Source organism: Oncorhynchus nerka, linkage group LG15, assembly GCF_034236695.1.
Source record: "Oncorhynchus nerka isolate Pitt River linkage group LG15, Oner_Uvic_2.0, whole genome shotgun sequence".
Lineage (NCBI taxonomy): Eukaryota > Metazoa > Chordata > Actinopteri > Salmoniformes > Salmonidae > Oncorhynchus > Oncorhynchus nerka.
In genome coordinates, this window is record NC_088410.1 from 863,688 (window position 1) to 885,293 (window position 21,606).

Consider the following 21,606-nt stretch of genomic DNA (forward strand, 5'->3'; position numbering starts at 1 on the left):
ACAGATCTACAGAGTTCACCTTCACGTCTCTCAGACAGCTCTACAGAGTTCACCTTCACGTCTCTCAGACAGCTCTACAGAGTTCACCTTCACGTCTCTCTCAGACAGCTCTACAGAGTTCACCTTCACGTCTCTCTCAGACAGCTCTGACAGAGTTCACCTTCACGTCTGACAGCTCTACAGAGTTCACCTTCACGTCTCTCTCACACAGCTCACCTCCGTGGCGACCTTGTCACAGACGTAACAGAAGCACTGGTGACAGAAGAGCTGGTTGGATTCTATTGGTCCTCCTACATCACCGTCTGTTGGTCTGGAGGAGAGGAGACAGACTGATGTTAGAAAGCAGAGAAGTGTGTGTGTGTGTGTGTGTGTGTCTATTGGTCCTCCTACATCACCGTCTGTTGGTCTGGAGGAGAGGAGACAGACTGATGTTAGAAAGCAGAGAAGTGTGTGTGTGTGTGTGTGTGTGTGTGTGTGTGTGTGTGTGTGTCTATTGGTCCTCCTACATCACCGTCTGTTGGTCTGGAGGAGACAGACTGATGTTAGAAAGCAGAGAAGTGTGTGTGTGTGTCTCTCACGTGAAAATATGTGTGTGTCTCTCACGTGAAGGTATGTCTCTCACGTGAAGGTGTGTGTGTGTCTCCCACGTGAAGGTGTGTGTGTGTGTGTGTCTCCCACGTGAAGGTGTGTGTGTGTGTGTCTCTCACGTGAAGGTGTGTGTCTCTCACGTGAAGGTGTGTGTGTGTGTGTGTGTGTGTCTCCCACGTGAAGGTGTGTGTCTCTCACGTGAAGGTGTGTGTGTGTGTGTGTGTCTCCCACGTGAAGGTGTGTGTGTCTCTCACGTGAAGGTGTGTGTGTGTGTGTCTCTCTCACGTGAAGGTGTGTATGTGTCTCTCACATGAAGGTGTGTCTCTCACGTGAAGGTGTGTGTGTGTCTCCCACGTGAAGGTGTGTGTGTGTCTCCCACGTGAAGGTGTGTGTCTCCCACGTGAAGGTGTGTGTGTGTGTCTCTCACGTGAAGGTGTGTGTCTCCCACGTGAAGGTGTGTGTGTGTGTGTCTCCCACGTGAAGGTGTGCGCGTGACTCACGTGAAGGCGTGCGCGGTACAGTCATAGCGTGCGTGAGGCAGCACCTCTCCTCTCTGACAGAAAGTCACGACCAGGTCCTCTTCTCCTTCAGGATCATGTGACCTGATGCAGTTGGACTGATCTACTGGGTATACTATATACACAGGGGGGTTAGACTGATCTACTGGGTATACTATATACACAGGGGGGTTAGACTGATCTACTGGGTATACTATATACACAGGGGGATTAGACTGATCTACTGGGTATACTATATACACAGGGGGATTAGACTGATCTACTGGGTATACTATATACACAGGGGATACAGAGACCACAGGGGGGTTAGACTGATCTACTGGGTATACTATATACACAGGGGGGTTAGACTGATCTACTGGGTATACTATATACACAGGGGATTAGACTGATCTACTGGGTATACTATATACACAGGGGGTTAGACTGATCTACTGGGTATACTATATACACAGGGGGTTAGACTGATCTACTGGGTATACTATATACACAGGAGGGTTAGACTGATCTACTGGGTATACTATATACACAGGGGGATTAGACTGATCTACTGGGTATACTATATACACAGGGGGGTTAGACTGATCTACTGGGTATACTATATACACAGGGGGATACAGAGACCACAGGGGGGTTAGACTGATCTACTGGGTATACTATATACACAGGGGGGTTAGACTGATCTACTGGGTATACTATATACACAGGGGGGTTAGACTGATCTACTGGGTATACTATATACACAGGGGGGTTAGACTGATCTACTGGGTATACTATATACACAGGGGGATACAGAGACCACAGGGGGATTAGACTGATCTACTGGGTATACTATATACACAGGATGGTTAGACTGATCTACTGGGTATACTATATACACAGGGGGATTAGACTGATCTACTGGGTATACTATATACACAGGGGGTTAGACTGATCTACTGGGTATACTATATACACAGGGGTTAGACTGATCTACTGGGTATACTATATACACAGGGGGTTAGACTGATCTACTGGGTATACTATATACACAGGGGGTTAGACTGATCTACTGGGTATACTATACACAGGGGGTTAGACTGATCTACTGGGTATACTATATACACAGGGGGTTAGACTGATCTACTGGGTATACTATATACACAGGGGGTTAGACTGATCTACTGGGTATACACAGGGGTTAGACTGATCTACTGGGTATACTATATACACAGGGGGTTAGACTGATCTACTGGGTATACTATATACACAGGGGATACAGAGACCACAGGGGGTTAGACTGATCTACTGGGTATACTATATACACAGGGGGGTTAGACTGATCTACTGGGTATACTATATACACAGGGGGTTAGACTGATCTACTGGGTATACTATATACACAGGGGGTTAGACTGATCTACTGGGTATACACAGGGGGTTAGACTGATCTACTGGGTATACTATACACAGGGGTTAGACTGATCTACTGGGTATACTATATACACAGGGGGTTAGACTGATCTACTGGGTATACTATATACACAGGGGATTAGACTGATCTACTGGGTACTATACAGGGGGTTAGACTGATCTACTGGGTATACTATATACACAGGGGGTTAGACTGATCTACTGGGTATACTATATACACAGGGGGTTAGACTGATCTACTGGGTATACTATATACACAGGGGGTTAGACTGATCTACTGGGTATACTATATACACAGGGGATTAGACTGATCTACTGGGTATACTATATACACAGGGGGTTAGACTGATCTACTGGGTATACTATATACACAGGGGGATTAGACTGATCTACTGGGTATACTATATACACAGGGGGGTTAGACTGATCTACTGGGTATACTATATACACAGGGGGATACAGAGACCACAGGGGGTTAGACTGATCTACTGGGTATACTATATACACAGGGGGTTAGACTGATCTACTGGGTATACTATATACACAGGGGATTAGACTGATCTACTGGGTATACTATATACACAGGGGGTTAGACTGATCTACTGGGTATACTATATACACAGGGGGTTAGACTGATCTACTGGGTATACTATATACACAGGGGGTTAGACTGATCTACTGGGTATACTATATACACAGGGGGTTAGACTGATCTACTGGGTATACTATATACACAGGGGGTTAGACTGATCTACTGGGTATACTATATACACAGGGGATTAGACTGATCTACTGGGTATACTATACACAGGGGGTTAGACTGATCTACTGGGTATACTATATACACAGGGGGTTAGACTGATCTACTGGGTATACTATATACACAGGGGGTTAGACTGATCTACTGGGTATACTATATACACAGGGGGGTTAGACTGATCTACTGGGTATACTATATACACAGGGGGTTAGACTGATCTACTGGGTATACTATATACACAGGGGATACAGAGACCACAGGGGGTTAGACTGATCTACTGGGTATACTATATACACAGGGGGATTAGACTGATCTACTGGGTATACTATATACACAGGGGGATACAGAGACCACAGGGGGGTTAGACTGATCTACTGGGTATACTATATACACAGGGGATACAGAGACCACAGGGGGGTTAGACTGATCTACTGGGTATACTATATACACAGGGGGGTTAGACTGATCTACTGGGTATACTATATACAATATTAAATCTGATCTACCTCCTTAAAAAGAGCAGGTGTTCCTAATGTTTTGTACACTGTGTATACACACACACACACACACACACACACACACACACACACACACACACACACACACACACACACACACACACACACACACACACACACACACACATTAAGCAGACCTACCCACAGTTGCTCTCCTACTGCCTTCATAAATACAACAGTCAGCTTCCAGACTGGTTCAGAGTTCAGAGTTCACGTGCGGTTGATTACTCAAAGGGCAACACAGACTTCAGCTCAAATCATTCAAATGATTTAGTTGTATTGTTATATTAGATAGAGGCACTCGGGAAGTTGAAAGAGACTCAAGTCAATCGGCCCGTTAGTGATTTTCTTAAAGAAATGAAGGGAGATTGAAGCCCGGCAGGGTAGCCTAGTGGTTAGAGCGTTGGACTAGTAACGAATGGTTGCAAGTTCAAATCCCGAGCTGACAAGGTACAATCTGTCGTTCTGCCCCTGAACAGGCAGTCAACCCACTGTTCCTAGGCCGAAAATAAGAATTTGTTCTTAACTGACTTGCGTAAAGATATATGAAATGAAGGGAGAATGAAGCCCAGTCATCCCTGCTGTAGCTGATATAGATGTAGCTGATATAGATGTAGCTGATATAGATGATATATGAAATGAAGGGAGAATGAAGCCCCTCATCCCTGCGGATATAGATGTAGCTGATATATATGTAGCTGATATAGATGTAGCTGATATAGATGTAGCTGATATATATGTAGCTCCTGTAGATATAGATGATATATGAAATGAAGGGAGAATGAAGCCCCTCATCCCTGCGGATATAGATGTAGCTGATATATATGTAGCTGATATAGATGTAGCTGATATATATGTAGCTGATATATATGTAGCTGATATAGATGTAGCTGATATAGATGATATATGAAATGAAGGGAGAATGAAGCCCCTCATCCCTGCTGATATAGATGTAGCTGATATAGATGTAGCTGATATAGATGATATATGAAATGAAGGGAGAATGAAGCCCCTCATCCCTGATGTAGCTGATATAGATGTAGCTGATATAGATGTAGCTGATATAGATGATATATGAAATGAAGGGAGAATGAAGCCCCTCATCCCTGCTGATATAGATGTAGCTGATTGAGATGTAGCTGATATAGATGTAGCTGATATAGATGTGGCTGATATATATGTAGCTGATATAGATGTAGCTGATATATATGTAGCTGATATAGATGTAGCTGATATATATGTAGCTGATATAGATGTAGCTGATATAGATGTAGCTGATATAGATGTAGCTGATATAGATGATATATGAAATGAAGGGAGAATGAAGCCCCTCATCCCTGCTGTGGCTGATATAGATGTAGCTGATATAGATGTAGCTGATATATATGTAGCTGATATAGATGTAGCTGATATAGATGTAGCTGATATATATGTAGCTGATATATATGTAGCTGATATAGATGTAGCTGATATAGATGATATATGAAATGAAGGGAGAATGAAGCCCCTCATCCCTGCTGTGGCTGATATAGATGTAGCTGATATAGATGTAGCTGATATAGATGTGGCTGATATATATGTGGCTGATATAGATGTAGCTGATATATATGTAGCTGATATAGATGTAGCTGATATAGATGTAGCTGATATATATGTAGCTGATATAGATGTAGCTGATATATATGTAGCTGATATAGATGTAGCTGATATAGATGTAGCTGATATAGATGATATATGAAATGAAGGGAGAATGAAGCCCCTCATCCCTGCTGTAGCTGATATAGATGTAGCTGATATAGATGATATATGAAATGAAGGGAGAATGAAGCCCAGTCATCCCTGCTGTAGCTGATATAGATGTAGCTGATATAGATGTAGCTGATATAGGTGATATATGAAATGAAGGGAGAATGAAGCCCAGTCATCCCTGCTGTAGCTGATATAGATGTAGCTGATATAGATGTAGCTGATATAGATGATATATGAAATGAAGGGAGAATGAAGCCCCTCATCCCTGCTGTGGCTGATATAGATGTAGCTGATATAGATGTAGCTGATATAGATAGATGATAGCTGATATAGATGTATGATATGATGAAATGAAATGGGAGAATGAAGCCCAGTCATCCTGCTGTAGCTGATATAGATGTAGCTGATATAGATGTAGCTGATATAGATGAGCTGATAGATGTAGCTGATAGATGATATATGAAATGAAGGGAGAATGAAGCCCCTCATCCCTGCTGTGGCTGATATAGATGTAGCTGATATAGGTGATATATGAAATGAAGGAGAATGAAGCCCTCATCCCTGCTGTGGCTGATATAGCTGTAGCTGATATAGATGTAGCTGATATAGATGATATATGAAATGAAGGGAGAATGAAGCCCTCATCCCTGCTGTAGCTGATATAGATGTAGCTGATATAGATGTAGCTGATATAGATGATATATGAAATGAAGGGAGAATGAAGCCCCTCATCCCCGGATATAGATGTAGCTGATATAGATGATATATGAAATGAAGGGAGAATGAAGCCCCTCATCCCTGATATAGATGTAGCTGATATAGATGTAGCTGATATAGATGTAGCTGATATAGATGATATATGAAATGAAGGGAGAATGAAGCCCCTCATCCCTGCTGTAGCTGATATAGATGTAGCTGATATAGATGTAGCTGATATAGATGATATATGAAATGAAGGGAGAATGAAGCCCCTCATCCCTGCTGATATAGATGTAGCTGATATAGATGTAGCTGATATAGTTGATATAGAAATGAAGGGAGATATAGATGATATATGAAATGAAGGGAGAATGAAGCCCCTCATCCCTGCTGTAGCTGATATAGATGTAGCTGATATAGATGTAGCTGATATAGATGTAGCTGATATAGATGTAGCTGATATAGCTGTAGCTGATATAGATGATATATGAAATGAAGGGAGAATGAAGCCCCTCATCCCTGCTGATATAGATGTAGCTGATATAGATGTAGCTGATATAGCTGTAGCTGATATAGGTGATATATGAAATGAAGGGAGAATGAAGCCCGTCATCCCTGCTGTGGCTGTATTGAACGGACCATATATCATATATATGATATAGCTGGTATAGATATATATGGTATAGATGATATAGATATATATGGCATTGATTATATAGATGTAGATGATGTAGATGATATAGATGGTATAGATATATATAGCATCGATTATATAGATGTAGATGATATAGATTATATATGGTATCGATGATATAGATAGGGATTATATAGATATAGATGATATAGATATATGGTATCAATGATATAGATGATATAGATATATGGTATCGATGATATAGATATAGCTGATATAGATATAGATAATATAGATATAGATTATATAGATATAGATATATATGGCATCGATTATATAGATGGAGATGATATAGATATATAATATAGATATAGATGATATATGGTATCGATGATATAGATATAGTTGATATAGATGATATATGGTATCGATGATATAGATATAGATGATATAGATATAGATAATATAGATATAGATGATATAGATATAGATGATATCGATGATATAGATATAGATGATATAGGTATAGATGGTATCGATGATATAGATATAGATGATATAGATGATATAGATATAGATGATATAGGTATAGATGGTATCGATGATATAGATATAGATGATATAGATATAGATGGTATCAATGATATAGATATAGATGATACAGGTATAGATGGTATCGATGATATAGATATAGATGACATAGATATAGATGGTATCGATGATATAGATATAGATGATATAGATATAGATGATATAGGTATAGATGGTATCGATGATATAGATATAGATGATATAGATATAGATGGTATCAATGATATAGCTGATACAGGTATAGATGGTATCGATGATATAGATATAGATGACATAGATATAGATGGTATCGATGATATAGATATAGATGACATAGATATAGATGGTATCGATGATATAGATGTTATAGATATAGATGGTATCGATGATATAGATATAGATGATATAGATATAGATGGTATCGATGATATAGATATAGATGACATAGATATAGATGGTATCGATGATATAGATGATATAGATATAGATGGTATCGATGATATAGATATATATGATATAGATATAGATGGTATCGATGATATAGATATAGATGATATAGATACAGAAAGCACTGGACTAAAGTTGACAGAGGTTGACACTGGATTTTAGTCAGTGCTGACGTGGTTATCTTGAGTTCTCTCCTTTCACTTCCCTGTTCTTTCCCCTTTATCTCCCTAGAAATGGTTTTTCGCTGACGTCTTACCGTTGTTCTGGATGTCTTCGACGATGTAGACCGAGTCGTTGATGGACACATCATCATCATCATCATCATCACTGAGAATGATAACCACGTCTTCTGGATTCATGTCTCCAAACAACCTGCCAAATATATTGATATAAACCACGCTGCATTGTATATCCTTCACTATAAACCACACACTGCATTATATATCCTTCACTATAAACCCCACACTGCATTATAGATCCTTCACTATAAACCACACTGCATTATATATCCTTCACTATAAACCACTGCATATCCTTCACTACTGCACTATATATCCTTCCTTCACTATAAACTATAAACACACTGCATTATAGATCCTTCACTATAAACCACACTGCATTATATATCCTTCACTATAAACCACACTGCACTGTATATCCTTCAATATAAACCACACTGCACTGTATATCCTTCACTATAAACCACACTGCATTGTATATCCTTCACTATAAACCACACTGCACTGTATATCCTTCACTATAAACCACACTGCATTATATATCCTTCACTATAAACCACACTGCATTGTATATCCTTCACTATAAACCCCACACTGCATTATAGATCCTTCACTATAAACCACACTGCACTGTATATCCTTCACTATAAACCACACTGCATTATATATCCTTCACTATAAACCACACTGCATTATATATCCTTCACTATAAACCACACTGCATTATATATCCTTCACTATAAACCACACTGCATTATATATCCTTCACTATAAACCACACTGCATTATATATCCTTCACTATAAACCACACTGCACTGTATATCCTTCACTATAAACCACACTGCACTGTATATCCTTCACTATAAACCACACTGCATTATATATCCTTCACTATAAACCACACTGCACTGTATATCCTTCACTATAAACCCCACACTGCATTATATATCCTTCACTATAAACCACACTGCATTATATATCCTTCACTATAAACCCCACACTGCATTATATATCCTTCACTATAAACCACACTGCATTGTATATCCTTCACTATAAACCCCACACTGCATTGTATATCCTTCACTATAAACCACACTGCATTATATATCCTTCACTATAAACCACACTGCATTATATATCCTTCACTATAAACCACACTGCATTATATATCCTTCACTATAAACCACACTGCATTATATATCCTTCACTATAAACCCCACACTGCATTATATATCCTTCACTATAAACCACACTGCACTGTATATCCTTCACTATAAACCCCACACTGCATTATATATCCTTCACTATAAACCACACTGCATTATATATCCTTCACTATAAACCCCACACTGCATTATATATCCTTCACTATAAACCACACTGCATTGTATATCCTTCACTATAACCCCACACTGCATTGTATATCCTTCACTATAAACCACACTGCATTATATATCCTTCACTATAAACCACACTGCATTATATATCCTTCACTATAAACCACACTGCATTGTATATCCTTCACTATAAACCACACTGCATTATATATCCTTCACTATAAACCACACTGCACTGTATATCCTTCACTATAAACCACACTGCATTGTATATCCTTCACTATAAACCACACTGCATTATATATCCTTCACTATAAACCACACTGCATTATATATCCTTCACTATAAACCACACTGCATTATATATCCTTCACTATAAACCACACTGCATTATATATCCTTCACTATAAACCACACTGCATTATAGATCCTTCACTATAAACCACACTGCATTATATATCCTTCACTATAAACCACACTGCATTATATATCCTTCACTATAAACCACACTGCATTATATATCCTTCACTATAAACCACACTGCATTATATATCCTTCACTATAAACCACACTGCATTATATATCCTTCACTATAAACCACACTGCATTATATATCCTTCACTATAAACCACACTGCACTGTATATCCTTCACTATAAACCCCACACTGCATTATATATCCTTCACTATAAACCACACACTGCATTATATATCCTTCACTATAAACCCCACACTGCATTATATATCCTTCACTATAAACCACACTGCATTGTATATCCTTCACTATAAACCCCACACTTCATTGTATATCCTTCACTATAAACCACACTGCATTATATATCCTTCACTATAAACCACACTGCATTATATATCCTTCACTATAAACCACACTGCATTGTATATCCTTCACTATAAACCACACTGCATTATATATCCTTCACTATAAACCACACTGCACTGTATATCCTTCACTATAAACCACACTGCATTGTATATCCTTCACTATAAACCACACTGCATTATATATCCTTCACTATAAACCACACTGCATTATATATCCTTCACTATAAACCACACTGCATTATATATCCTTCACTATAAACCACACTGCATTATATATCCTTCACTATAAACCACACTGCATTATAGATCCTTCACTATAAACCACAGTGCATTATATATCCTTCACTATAAACCACACTGCATTATATATCCTTCACTATAAACCACACACTGCATTATATATCCTTCACTATAAACCACACTGCATTATATATCCTTCACTATAAACCACACTGCACTGTATATCCTTCACTATAAACCACACTGCACTGTATATCCTTCACTATAAACCACACTGCATTATATATCCTTCACTATAAACCACACTGCATTATATATCCTTCACTATAAACCACACTGCATTATATATCCTTCACTATAAACCACACACTGCATTATAGATCCTTCACTATAAACCACACTGCATTGTATATCCTTCACTATAAACCACACTGCATTATATATCCTTCACTATAAACCACACTGCATTATAGATCCTTCACTATAAACCACACTGCACTGTATATCCTTCACTATAAACCCCACACTGCATTATATATCCTTCACTATAAACCACACTGCATTATATATCCTTCACTATAAACCACACACTGCATTATATATCCTTCACTATAAACCCCACACTGCATTATATAGCCTTCACTATAAACCACACTGCACTGTATATCCTTCACTATAAACCACACACTGCATTATATATCCTTCACTATAAACCACACTGCATTATATATCCTTCACTATAAACCACACTGCATTATATATCCTTCACTATAAACCACACTGCATTATATATCCTTCACTATAAACCACACTGCATTATATATCCTTCACTATAAACCACACTGCATTGTATAGCCTTCACTATAAACCACACTGCACTGTATATCCTTCACTATAAACCCCACACTGCATTATATAGCCTTCACTATAAAACACACTGCACTGTATATCCTTCACTATAAACCCCACTGCATTATATATCCTTCACTATAAACCACACTGCATTATATATCCTTCAATATAAACCACACTGCATTGTATATCCTTCACTATAAACCACACTGCATTATAGATCCTTCACTATAAACCACACTGCATTGTATATCCTTCACTATAAACCACACTGCATTATATATCCTTCACTATAAACCACACTGCATTATATATCCTTCACTATAAACCACACTGCATTATAGATCCTTCACTATAAACCACACTGCATTATAGATCCTTCACTATCACTATAATCCTTCACTATAAACCACACTGCATTGTATATCCTTCACTATAAACACACACTGCATTATATATCCTTCACTATAAACCACACTGCATTATATATCCTTCACTATAAACCACAACCATATCCTTCACTATAAACCACACTGCATTGTATATCCTTCACTATAAACCACACTGCATTATATATCCTTCACTATAAACCACACTGCATTATAGATCCTTCACTATAAACCACACTGCACTGTATATCCTTCACTATAAACCACACTGCATTGTATATCCTTCACTATAAACCACACTGCATTATATATCCTTCACTATAAACCACACTGCATTGTATATCCTTCACTATAAACCACACTGCATTATATATCCTTCACTATAAACCACACTGCACTGTATATCCTTCACTATAAACCACACTGCATTATATATCCTTCACTATAAACCACACTGCATTATAGATCCTTCACTATAAACCACACTGCATTATATATCCTTCACTATAAACCACACTGCATTGTATATCCTTCACTATAAACCACACTGCATTATATATCCTTCACTATAAACCACACTGCATTATATATCCTTCACTATAAACCACACTGCATTATATATCCTTCACTATAAACCACACTGCATTATATATCCTTCACTATAAACCACACTGCACTGTATATCCTTCACTATAAACCCCACACTGCATTATATATCCTTCACTATAAACCACACTGCATTATATATCCTTCACTATAAACCACACTGCATTATAGATCCTTCACTATAAACCACACACTGCATTATATATCCTTCACTATAAACCACACTGCACTGTATATCCTTCACTATAAACCACACTGCATTATATATCCTTCACTATAAACCACACTGCATTATATATCCTTCACTATAAACCACACTGCATTATATATCCTTCACTATAAACCACACTGCATTATATATCCTTCACTATAAACCACACACTGCATTATATATCCTTCACTATAAACCACACTGCATTATATATCCTTCACTATAAACCACACACTGCATTATATATCCTTCACTATAAACCCCACACTGCATTATATATCCTTCACTATAAACCACACTGCACTGTATATCCTTCACTATAAACCACACTGCATTATATATCCTTCACTATAAACCACACTGCATTATAGATCCTTCACTATAAACTACACTGCATTATATATCCTTCACTATAAACCACACACTGCATTATATATCCTTCACTATAAACCACACTGCATTATATATCCTTCACTATAAACCACACTGCATTATATATCCTTCACTATAAACCACACTGCATTGTATATCCTTCACTATAAACCACACTGCATTATATATCCTTCACTATAAACCCCACACTGCATTGTATATCCTTCACTATAAACCACACTGCATTATATATCCTTCACTATAAACCACACTGCACTGTATATCCTTCACTATAAACCACACTGCACTGTATATCCTTCACTATAAACCACACTGCATTATATATCCTTCACTATAAACCACACTGCATTATATATCCTTCACTATAAACCACACTGCATTATATATCCTTCACTATAAACCACACTGCATTATATATCCTTCACTATAAACCCCACACTGCACTGTATATCCTTCACTATAAACCACACTGCATTATATATCCTTCACTATAAACCACACTGCATTATATATCCTTCACTATAAACCACACTGCATTATATATCCTTCACTATAAACCACACTGCACTGTATATCCTTCACTATAAACCACACTGCACTGTATATCCTTCACTATAAACCACACTGCACTGTATATCCTTCACTATAAACCCCACACTGCATTATATATCCTTCACTATAAACCACACACTGCATTATATATCCTTCACTATAAACCCCACACTGCATTATATATCCTTCACTATAAACCACACTGCATTGTATATCCTTCACTATAAACCCCACACTGCATTGTATATCCTTCACTATAAACCACACTCATTATATCCTTCACTATAAACCACACTGCATTATATATCCTTCACTATAAACCACACTGCATTATATATCCTTCACTATAAACCACACTGCATTATATATCCTTCACTATAAACCCCACACTGCATTATATATCCTTCACTATAAACCACACTGCACTGTATATCCTTCACTATAAACCCCACACTGCATTATATATCCTTCACTATAAACCACACACTGCATTATATATCCTTCACTATAAACCCCACACTGCATTATATATCCTTCACTATAAACCACACTGCATTATAGATCCTTCACTATAAACTACACTGCATTATATATCCTTCACTATAAACCACACACTGCATTATATATCCTTCACTATAAACCCCACACTGCATTATATATCCTTCACTATAAACCACACTGCATTATATATCCTTCACTATAAACCCCACACTGCATTGTATATCCTTCACTATAAACCACACTGCATTATATATCCTTCACTATAAACCCCACACTGCATTGTATATCCTTCACTATAAAACCACACTGCATTATATATCCTTCACTATAAACCACACTGCACTGTATATCCTTCAATATAAAACCACACTGCACTGTATATCCTTCACTATAAACCACACTGCATTATATATCCTTCACTATAAACCACACTGCATTATATATCCTTCACTATAAACCACACTGCATTATATATCCTTCACTATAAACCACACTGCACTGTATATCCTTCACTATAAACCACACTGCATTATATATCCTTCACTATAAACCACACTGCATTATATATCCTTCACTATAAACCACACTGCATTATATATCCTTCACTATAAACCACACTGCATTATATATCCTTCACTATAAACCACACTGCATTATATATCCTTCACTATAAACCACACTGCACTGCATATAAAACCACACTGCATATATCCTTCACTATAAACCACACTGCACTGTATATCCTTCACTATAAACCCCACACTGCATTATATCCTTCACTATAAACCACACTGCATTATATATCCTTCACTATAAACCCACACTGCATTATATATCCTTCACTATAAACCACACTGCATTGTATATCCTTCACTATAAACCCCACACTGCATTATATATCCTTCACTATAAACCACACTGCATTATATATCCTTCACTATAAACCACACTGCATTATATATCCTTCACTATAAACCACACTGCATTATATATCCTTCACTATAAACCACACTGCATTATATATCCTTCACTATAAACCACACTGCATTATATATCCTTCACTATAAACCCCACACTGCATTATATATCCTTCACTATAAACCACACTGCATTGTATATCCTTCACTATAAACCCACACTGCATTAATCCTTCACCACACTGCATTATATATCCTTCACTATAAACCCCACACTGCATTATATATCCTTCACTATAAACCACACTGCATTGTATATCCTTCACTATAAACCACACTTCATTGTATATCCTTCACTATAAACCACACTGCATTATATATCCTTCACTATAAACCACACTGCATTATATATCCTTCACTATAAACCACACTGCTATTATATATCCTTCACTATAAACCACACTGCATTGTATATCCTTCACTATAAACCACACTGCATTGTATATCCTTCACTATAAACCACACTGCATTATATATCCTTCACTATAAACCACACTGCATTATATATATATCCTTCACTATAAACTATAAACACACTGCATTATATATCCTTCACTATAAAACACACTGCATTATATATCCTTCACTATAAACCACACTGCATTATATATCCTTCACTATAAACCACACTGCATTATATATCCTTCACTATAAACCACACTGCATTATATATCCTTCACTATAAACCACTGCATTATATATCCTTCACTATAAACCACACTGCATTATATATCCTTCACTATAAACCCCACACTGCATTATATATCCTTCACTATAAACCACACTGCACTGTATATCCTTCACTATAAACACCACACTGCATTATATATCCTTCACTATAAACCACACTGCATTATATATCCTTCACTATAAACCCCACACTGCATTATATATCCTTCACTATAAACCACACTGCATTGTATATCCTTCACTATAAACCACACTGCATTGTATATCCTTCACTATAAACCACACTGCATTATATATCCTTCACTATAAACCACACTGCATTATATATCCTTCACTATAAAACACACTGCATTGTATATCCTTCACTATAAAACACTGCATTATATATCCTTCACTATAAACCACACTGCACTGTATATCCTTCACTATAAACCACACTGCATTGTATATCCTTCACTATAAACCACACTGCATTATATATCCTTCATATAAACCACACTGCATTATATATCCTTCACTATAAACCACACTGCATTGTATATCCTTCACTATAAACCACACTGCATTATATATCCTTCACTATAAACCACACTGCATTATAGATCCTTCATTATAGTATATCCTTCACTATAAAACCACACTGCATTATATATCCTTCACTATAAACCACACTGCATTATATATCCCTTCACTATAAACCACCACTGCATTATAGATCCTTCACTATAAACCACACTGCATTATATATCCTTCACTATAAACCACACTGCATTATATATCCTTCACTATAAACCACACTGCATTATATATCCTTCACTATAAACCACACTGCATTATATATCCTTCACTATAAACCACACTGCATTATATATCCTTCACTATAAACCACACTGCATTATATATCCTTCACTATAAACCACACTGCATTATATAGCCTTCACTATAAACCACACTGCATATATATAAACCTTCACTATAAACCCACACTGCATTATATATCCTTCACTATAAACCACACTGCATTATATATCCTTCACTATAAACCACACTGCATTATATATCCTTCACTATAAACCCCACACTGCATTATATAGCCTTTTTCACTATCTGTATATCCTTCACTATAAACCACACTGCATTATATATCCTTCACTATAAACCACACTGCATTATATATCCTTCACTATAAACCACACTGCATTATATATCCTTCACTATAAACCACACTGCATTATATCATATCCTGCATTATATATCCTTCACTATAAACACTGCATTGTATACACTAAACCACACTGTACTGTATATCCTTCACTATAAACCACACTGCATTATATAGCCTTCACTATAAACCACACTGCACTGTATATCCTTCACTATAAACCCCACTGCATTATATATCCTTCACTATAAAACCACACTGCATTATATATCCTTCAATATAAACCACACTGCATTATATATCCTTCACTATAAACCACACTGCATTATAGATCCTTCACTATAAACCACACTGCATTGTATATCCTTCACTATAAACCACACTGCATTATATATCCTTCACTATAAACCACACTGCATTATATCCTTATATAAACCACTGCATTATAGATCCTACTATAAACCACACTGCATTATATATCCTTCACTATAACTGTCACTATAAACACTGCATTATATATCCTTCACTATAAACCACACTGCATTATATGTATATAAACCACACTTATCCTTCATATAAACCACACTGCACTGTATATCCTTCACTATAAACCACACTGCATTGTATATCCTTCACTATAAACCACACTGCATTATATATCCTTCACTATAAACCACACTGCATTGTATATCCTTCACTATAAACCACACTGCATTATATATCCTTCACTATAAAACCACACTGCACTGTATATCCTTCACTATAAACCACACTGCATTATATATCCTTCACTATAAACCACACATTATATATCCTTCATATATCCTTCCTTCACTATAAACCCACTGCATTATATATCCTTCACTATAAAAACCACACTGCATTATATATCCTTCACTATAAACCACACTGCATTATATATCCTTCACTATAAACCACACTGCATTATATATCCTTCACTATAAACCAACTGCATTATATATCCTTCACTATAAACCACACTGCACTGTATATCCTTCACTATAAACCACACTGCATTATATATCCTTCACTATAAACCACACTGCATTATATATCCTTCACTATAAACCACACTGCATTATATATCCTTCACTATAAACCACACTGCATTATATATCCTTCACTATAAACCCCACACTGCATTGTATATCCTTCACTATAAACCACACTGCATTATATATCCTTCACTATAAACCACACTGCATTATATATCCTTCTATAAACCACACTGCATTATATATCCTTCACTATAAACCACACTGCATTATATATCCTTCACTATAAACCACACTGCATTATATATCCTTCACTATAAACCACACTGCATTATATATCCTTCACTATAAAACCACACTGCATTATATATCCTTCACTATAAACCTACACTGCATTATATATCCTTCACTATAAACCACACTGCATTATATATCCTTCACTATAAACCCCACACTGCATTATATATCCTTCACTATAAACCACACTGCATTATATATCCTTCACTATAAACCCCACACTGCATTGTATATCCTTCACTATAAACCACACTGCATTATATATCCTTCACTATAAACCCCACACTGCATTGTATATCCTTCACTATAAACCACACTGCATTGCACTCCACTTCATATCACTATAAACCACCCATCCTTCACTATAAACCACACTGCATTATATATCCTTCACTATAAACCACACTGCATTATATATCCTTCACTATAAACCACACTGCATTATATATCCTTCACTATAAACCACACTGCATTGTATATCCTTCACTATAAACCACACTGCATTATATATCCTTCACTATAAACCCCACACTGCACTGTATATCCTTCACTATAAACCACACTGCATTATATATCCTTCACTATAAACCACACTGCATTATATATCCTTCACTATAAACCACACTGCATTGTATATCCTTCACTATAAACCACACTGCATTGTATATCCTTCACTATAAACCACACTGCATTATATATCCTTCACTATAAACCACACTGCATTATATATCCTTCACTATAAACCACACTGCATTGTATATCCTTCACTATAAACCACACTGCATTGTATATCCTTCACTATAAACCACACTGCACTGTATATCCTTCACTATAAACCACACTGCATTATATATCCTTCACTATAAACCACACTGCATTATAGATCCTACACTATAAACCACACTGCATTGTATATCCTTCACTATAAACCCCACACTGCTTCAACTTCAATGATCTGTAAACAACTAGTTTAATGTCACTAGTTAGGGGGGGACAAGCTATTACTTTCCATTCTGAATGGTGGAGATAAATAGATAATTGATGAAGGTGCACAGAGGCTACCTAATCCTGTTCAATATCTAACCAACTAACTCCGCCTGGACACAACCCAAAACACACAACTTTGACCAGAGAAAACACGTGTTTTTCACTTTTCATACGGTCTCTGACTGTAGTTAAAGGAGTATCAAAAGCGGATGTGTTAGTAGTTAGTTAAAGTTACCTTTGCTTGAAAAGTGGATCACTTCTTAGTTGACAATACGGGTTGTAAAAGAGTGAGAAACCCGACACCGTTAGATATATAAGGAGTAAATTCATTAAAAGTAGTTTATCCCTTCTCACGACTTCTGTTTTCCTGTTGAATTTATTTTTTTCGCGCCAGGTTCCGGAAACCTCAGACCGGACGTGACGACGGAAGGCGCGTCACCTTGGCGACCGGCCGAGAAGCGTTCCCTACATACCACGGCAACAACGTTAAAAATGTGGATTTTTTTCGTCGTAAAAAAAAAAAATGTATTCAACTTTTTTGGTCTTCATTTAAAGTTCGGTTTTTAGCACTTTGATTCAGGTTTAAGGTTTAAACGGGGTTATGACTTTGTGTCAGTAGTAAAAGAATGACGACTCAGACGAAAAGGGTATAATCATAGAAATATAATGAATAGAACGGCGGTCCCCAACGAAGGCATAATGTTTGGACTGGCAGACATTGCGAGCACATAGGGGCAAAGCAGGAAGTGAACCCATCATTTTGGCTCTTAAATGTACACAGAGAGCTAACATTGATAATATATTTAAGTCATTTACATTTACATTTAAGTCATTTAGCAGACGCTCTTATCCAGAGCGACTTACAAATTGGTGCGTTCACCTTAAGACCTCCAGTGGAACAGTAGTGGGAGGGATTACTTTATCCTATCCTAGGTATTCCTTAAAGAGGTGGGGTTTCAGGTGTCTCCGGAAGGTGGTGATTGACTCCGCTGTCCAAATGCATGTTCATTTCTCCTGGTTCAAAGTGGAGGAGAGATTGACTTCATCACTACTTGTATTTGTGAGCAGTATTGACATCCACCAAGGTGTCTGTTTAAACGACTAGGCACACAGCTTACAAGACATTCCACCAGAGGTTTGTCCTGAACAGACTATGGGAGGCGCACAGTACTACATAGAGCCATGACTACATAACTGCCTTAATGTTGCTGGACCCCCAGGAAGAGGGGGGAGGGTCATCTCATGGGGATCCTTAATAAATTCAAATCATCCCAGAAAAATGCAATACAAAACTAAACAAACATTACAAGACAATTACCTTCCATGGCAATGAAGCACATCAGTTAATAAACATCAATAAGAATGAACATTCTACATCACCACGGAAACGATCGCATCACAATTACCTTCCATGGCAATGAAGCGCATCAGTTAATAAACATCAATAAGAATGAACATTCTACATCACCACGGAAACGATCGCATCACAATTACCTTCCATTGCAATGAAGCGCATCAGTTAATAAACATCAATAAGAATGAACATTCTACATCACCACGGAAACGATCGCATCACAATTACCTTCCATTGCAATGAAGCGCATCAGTTAATAAAAGCTGCACTTCCTAACCTCCGGCCCAATGTATGACCATATTAGAGAGACATATTTCCCTCAGATCACACAGATCCACAAAGAATTCGAAAACAAATCCAATTTTGAAAAACTCCCATAGCTTTTGGGTGAAATTCCACCGTCTGCCATCACAGCAGCAAGATTTGTGACCTGTTGCCACGAGAAAAGGGCAACCAGTGAAGAACAAACACCATTGTAAATACAACCCATATTTATGCTTATTCATTTTATCTTGTGTCCTTTAACTATTTGTACATTGTATATATATATATAATATGACATTTGTAATGTCATATGTGTAATGTTTACTGTTCATTTTTGTTGTTTTTCACTTTATATATTCACTTTGTATGTTGTCTACCTCACTTGCTTTGGCAATGTTAACACATGTTTCCCATGCCAATAAAGCCCCTTGAATTGAATTGAATTGAATTAATAAACATCAATAGAATGAACATTCTACATCACCACGGAAACGATCGCATCACAATACCAGGCAGCCATTGTGGATAGAGAGCTTAAATGTAAATGTAACCTGTAATGTCCACCAATGAGTTCACCGGTCAGATTGCCAGGGGTTAAGAGGAGGTTCCACCTTGGGGGGCCAAGACCAGTTTGACTGGGCTCTATCCTAAATGTAGATTCATGCCTAGATGTAATTGCCCTCACCAATGAGTTCATTGTTGTATCCGTGCCAGGGGTTAAGAGGTTCCAAGACCGTTCTATTCATTCATATCTCTATGGGTGTAATTGCCATAGAGATGAATAGAGGGCTCATTGTTGT

General features: G+C 37.2%; 1 protein-coding gene across 1 annotated transcript in view; it reads right to left on the reverse strand.

The window, feature by feature from the left end:
* LOC135559937 (uncharacterized) overlaps window positions 1-19,581 on the reverse strand; it is a 122,639-nt gene extending 103,058 nt beyond the window's left edge. The window contains exons 1-2 of the mRNA XM_065000828.1: window positions 19,424-19,581; window positions 8,153-8,268 (exon numbers count right to left, since the gene is read on the reverse strand). Coding sequence (XP_064856900.1) covers window positions 8,153-8,221 — 69 coding nt within the window. The 5' untranslated portion in view covers window positions 8,222-8,268; window positions 19,424-19,581. The remainder of the gene's footprint in view (window positions 1-8,152; window positions 8,269-19,423) is intronic.
* Window positions 19,582-21,606: the final 2,025 nt, after the last annotated feature.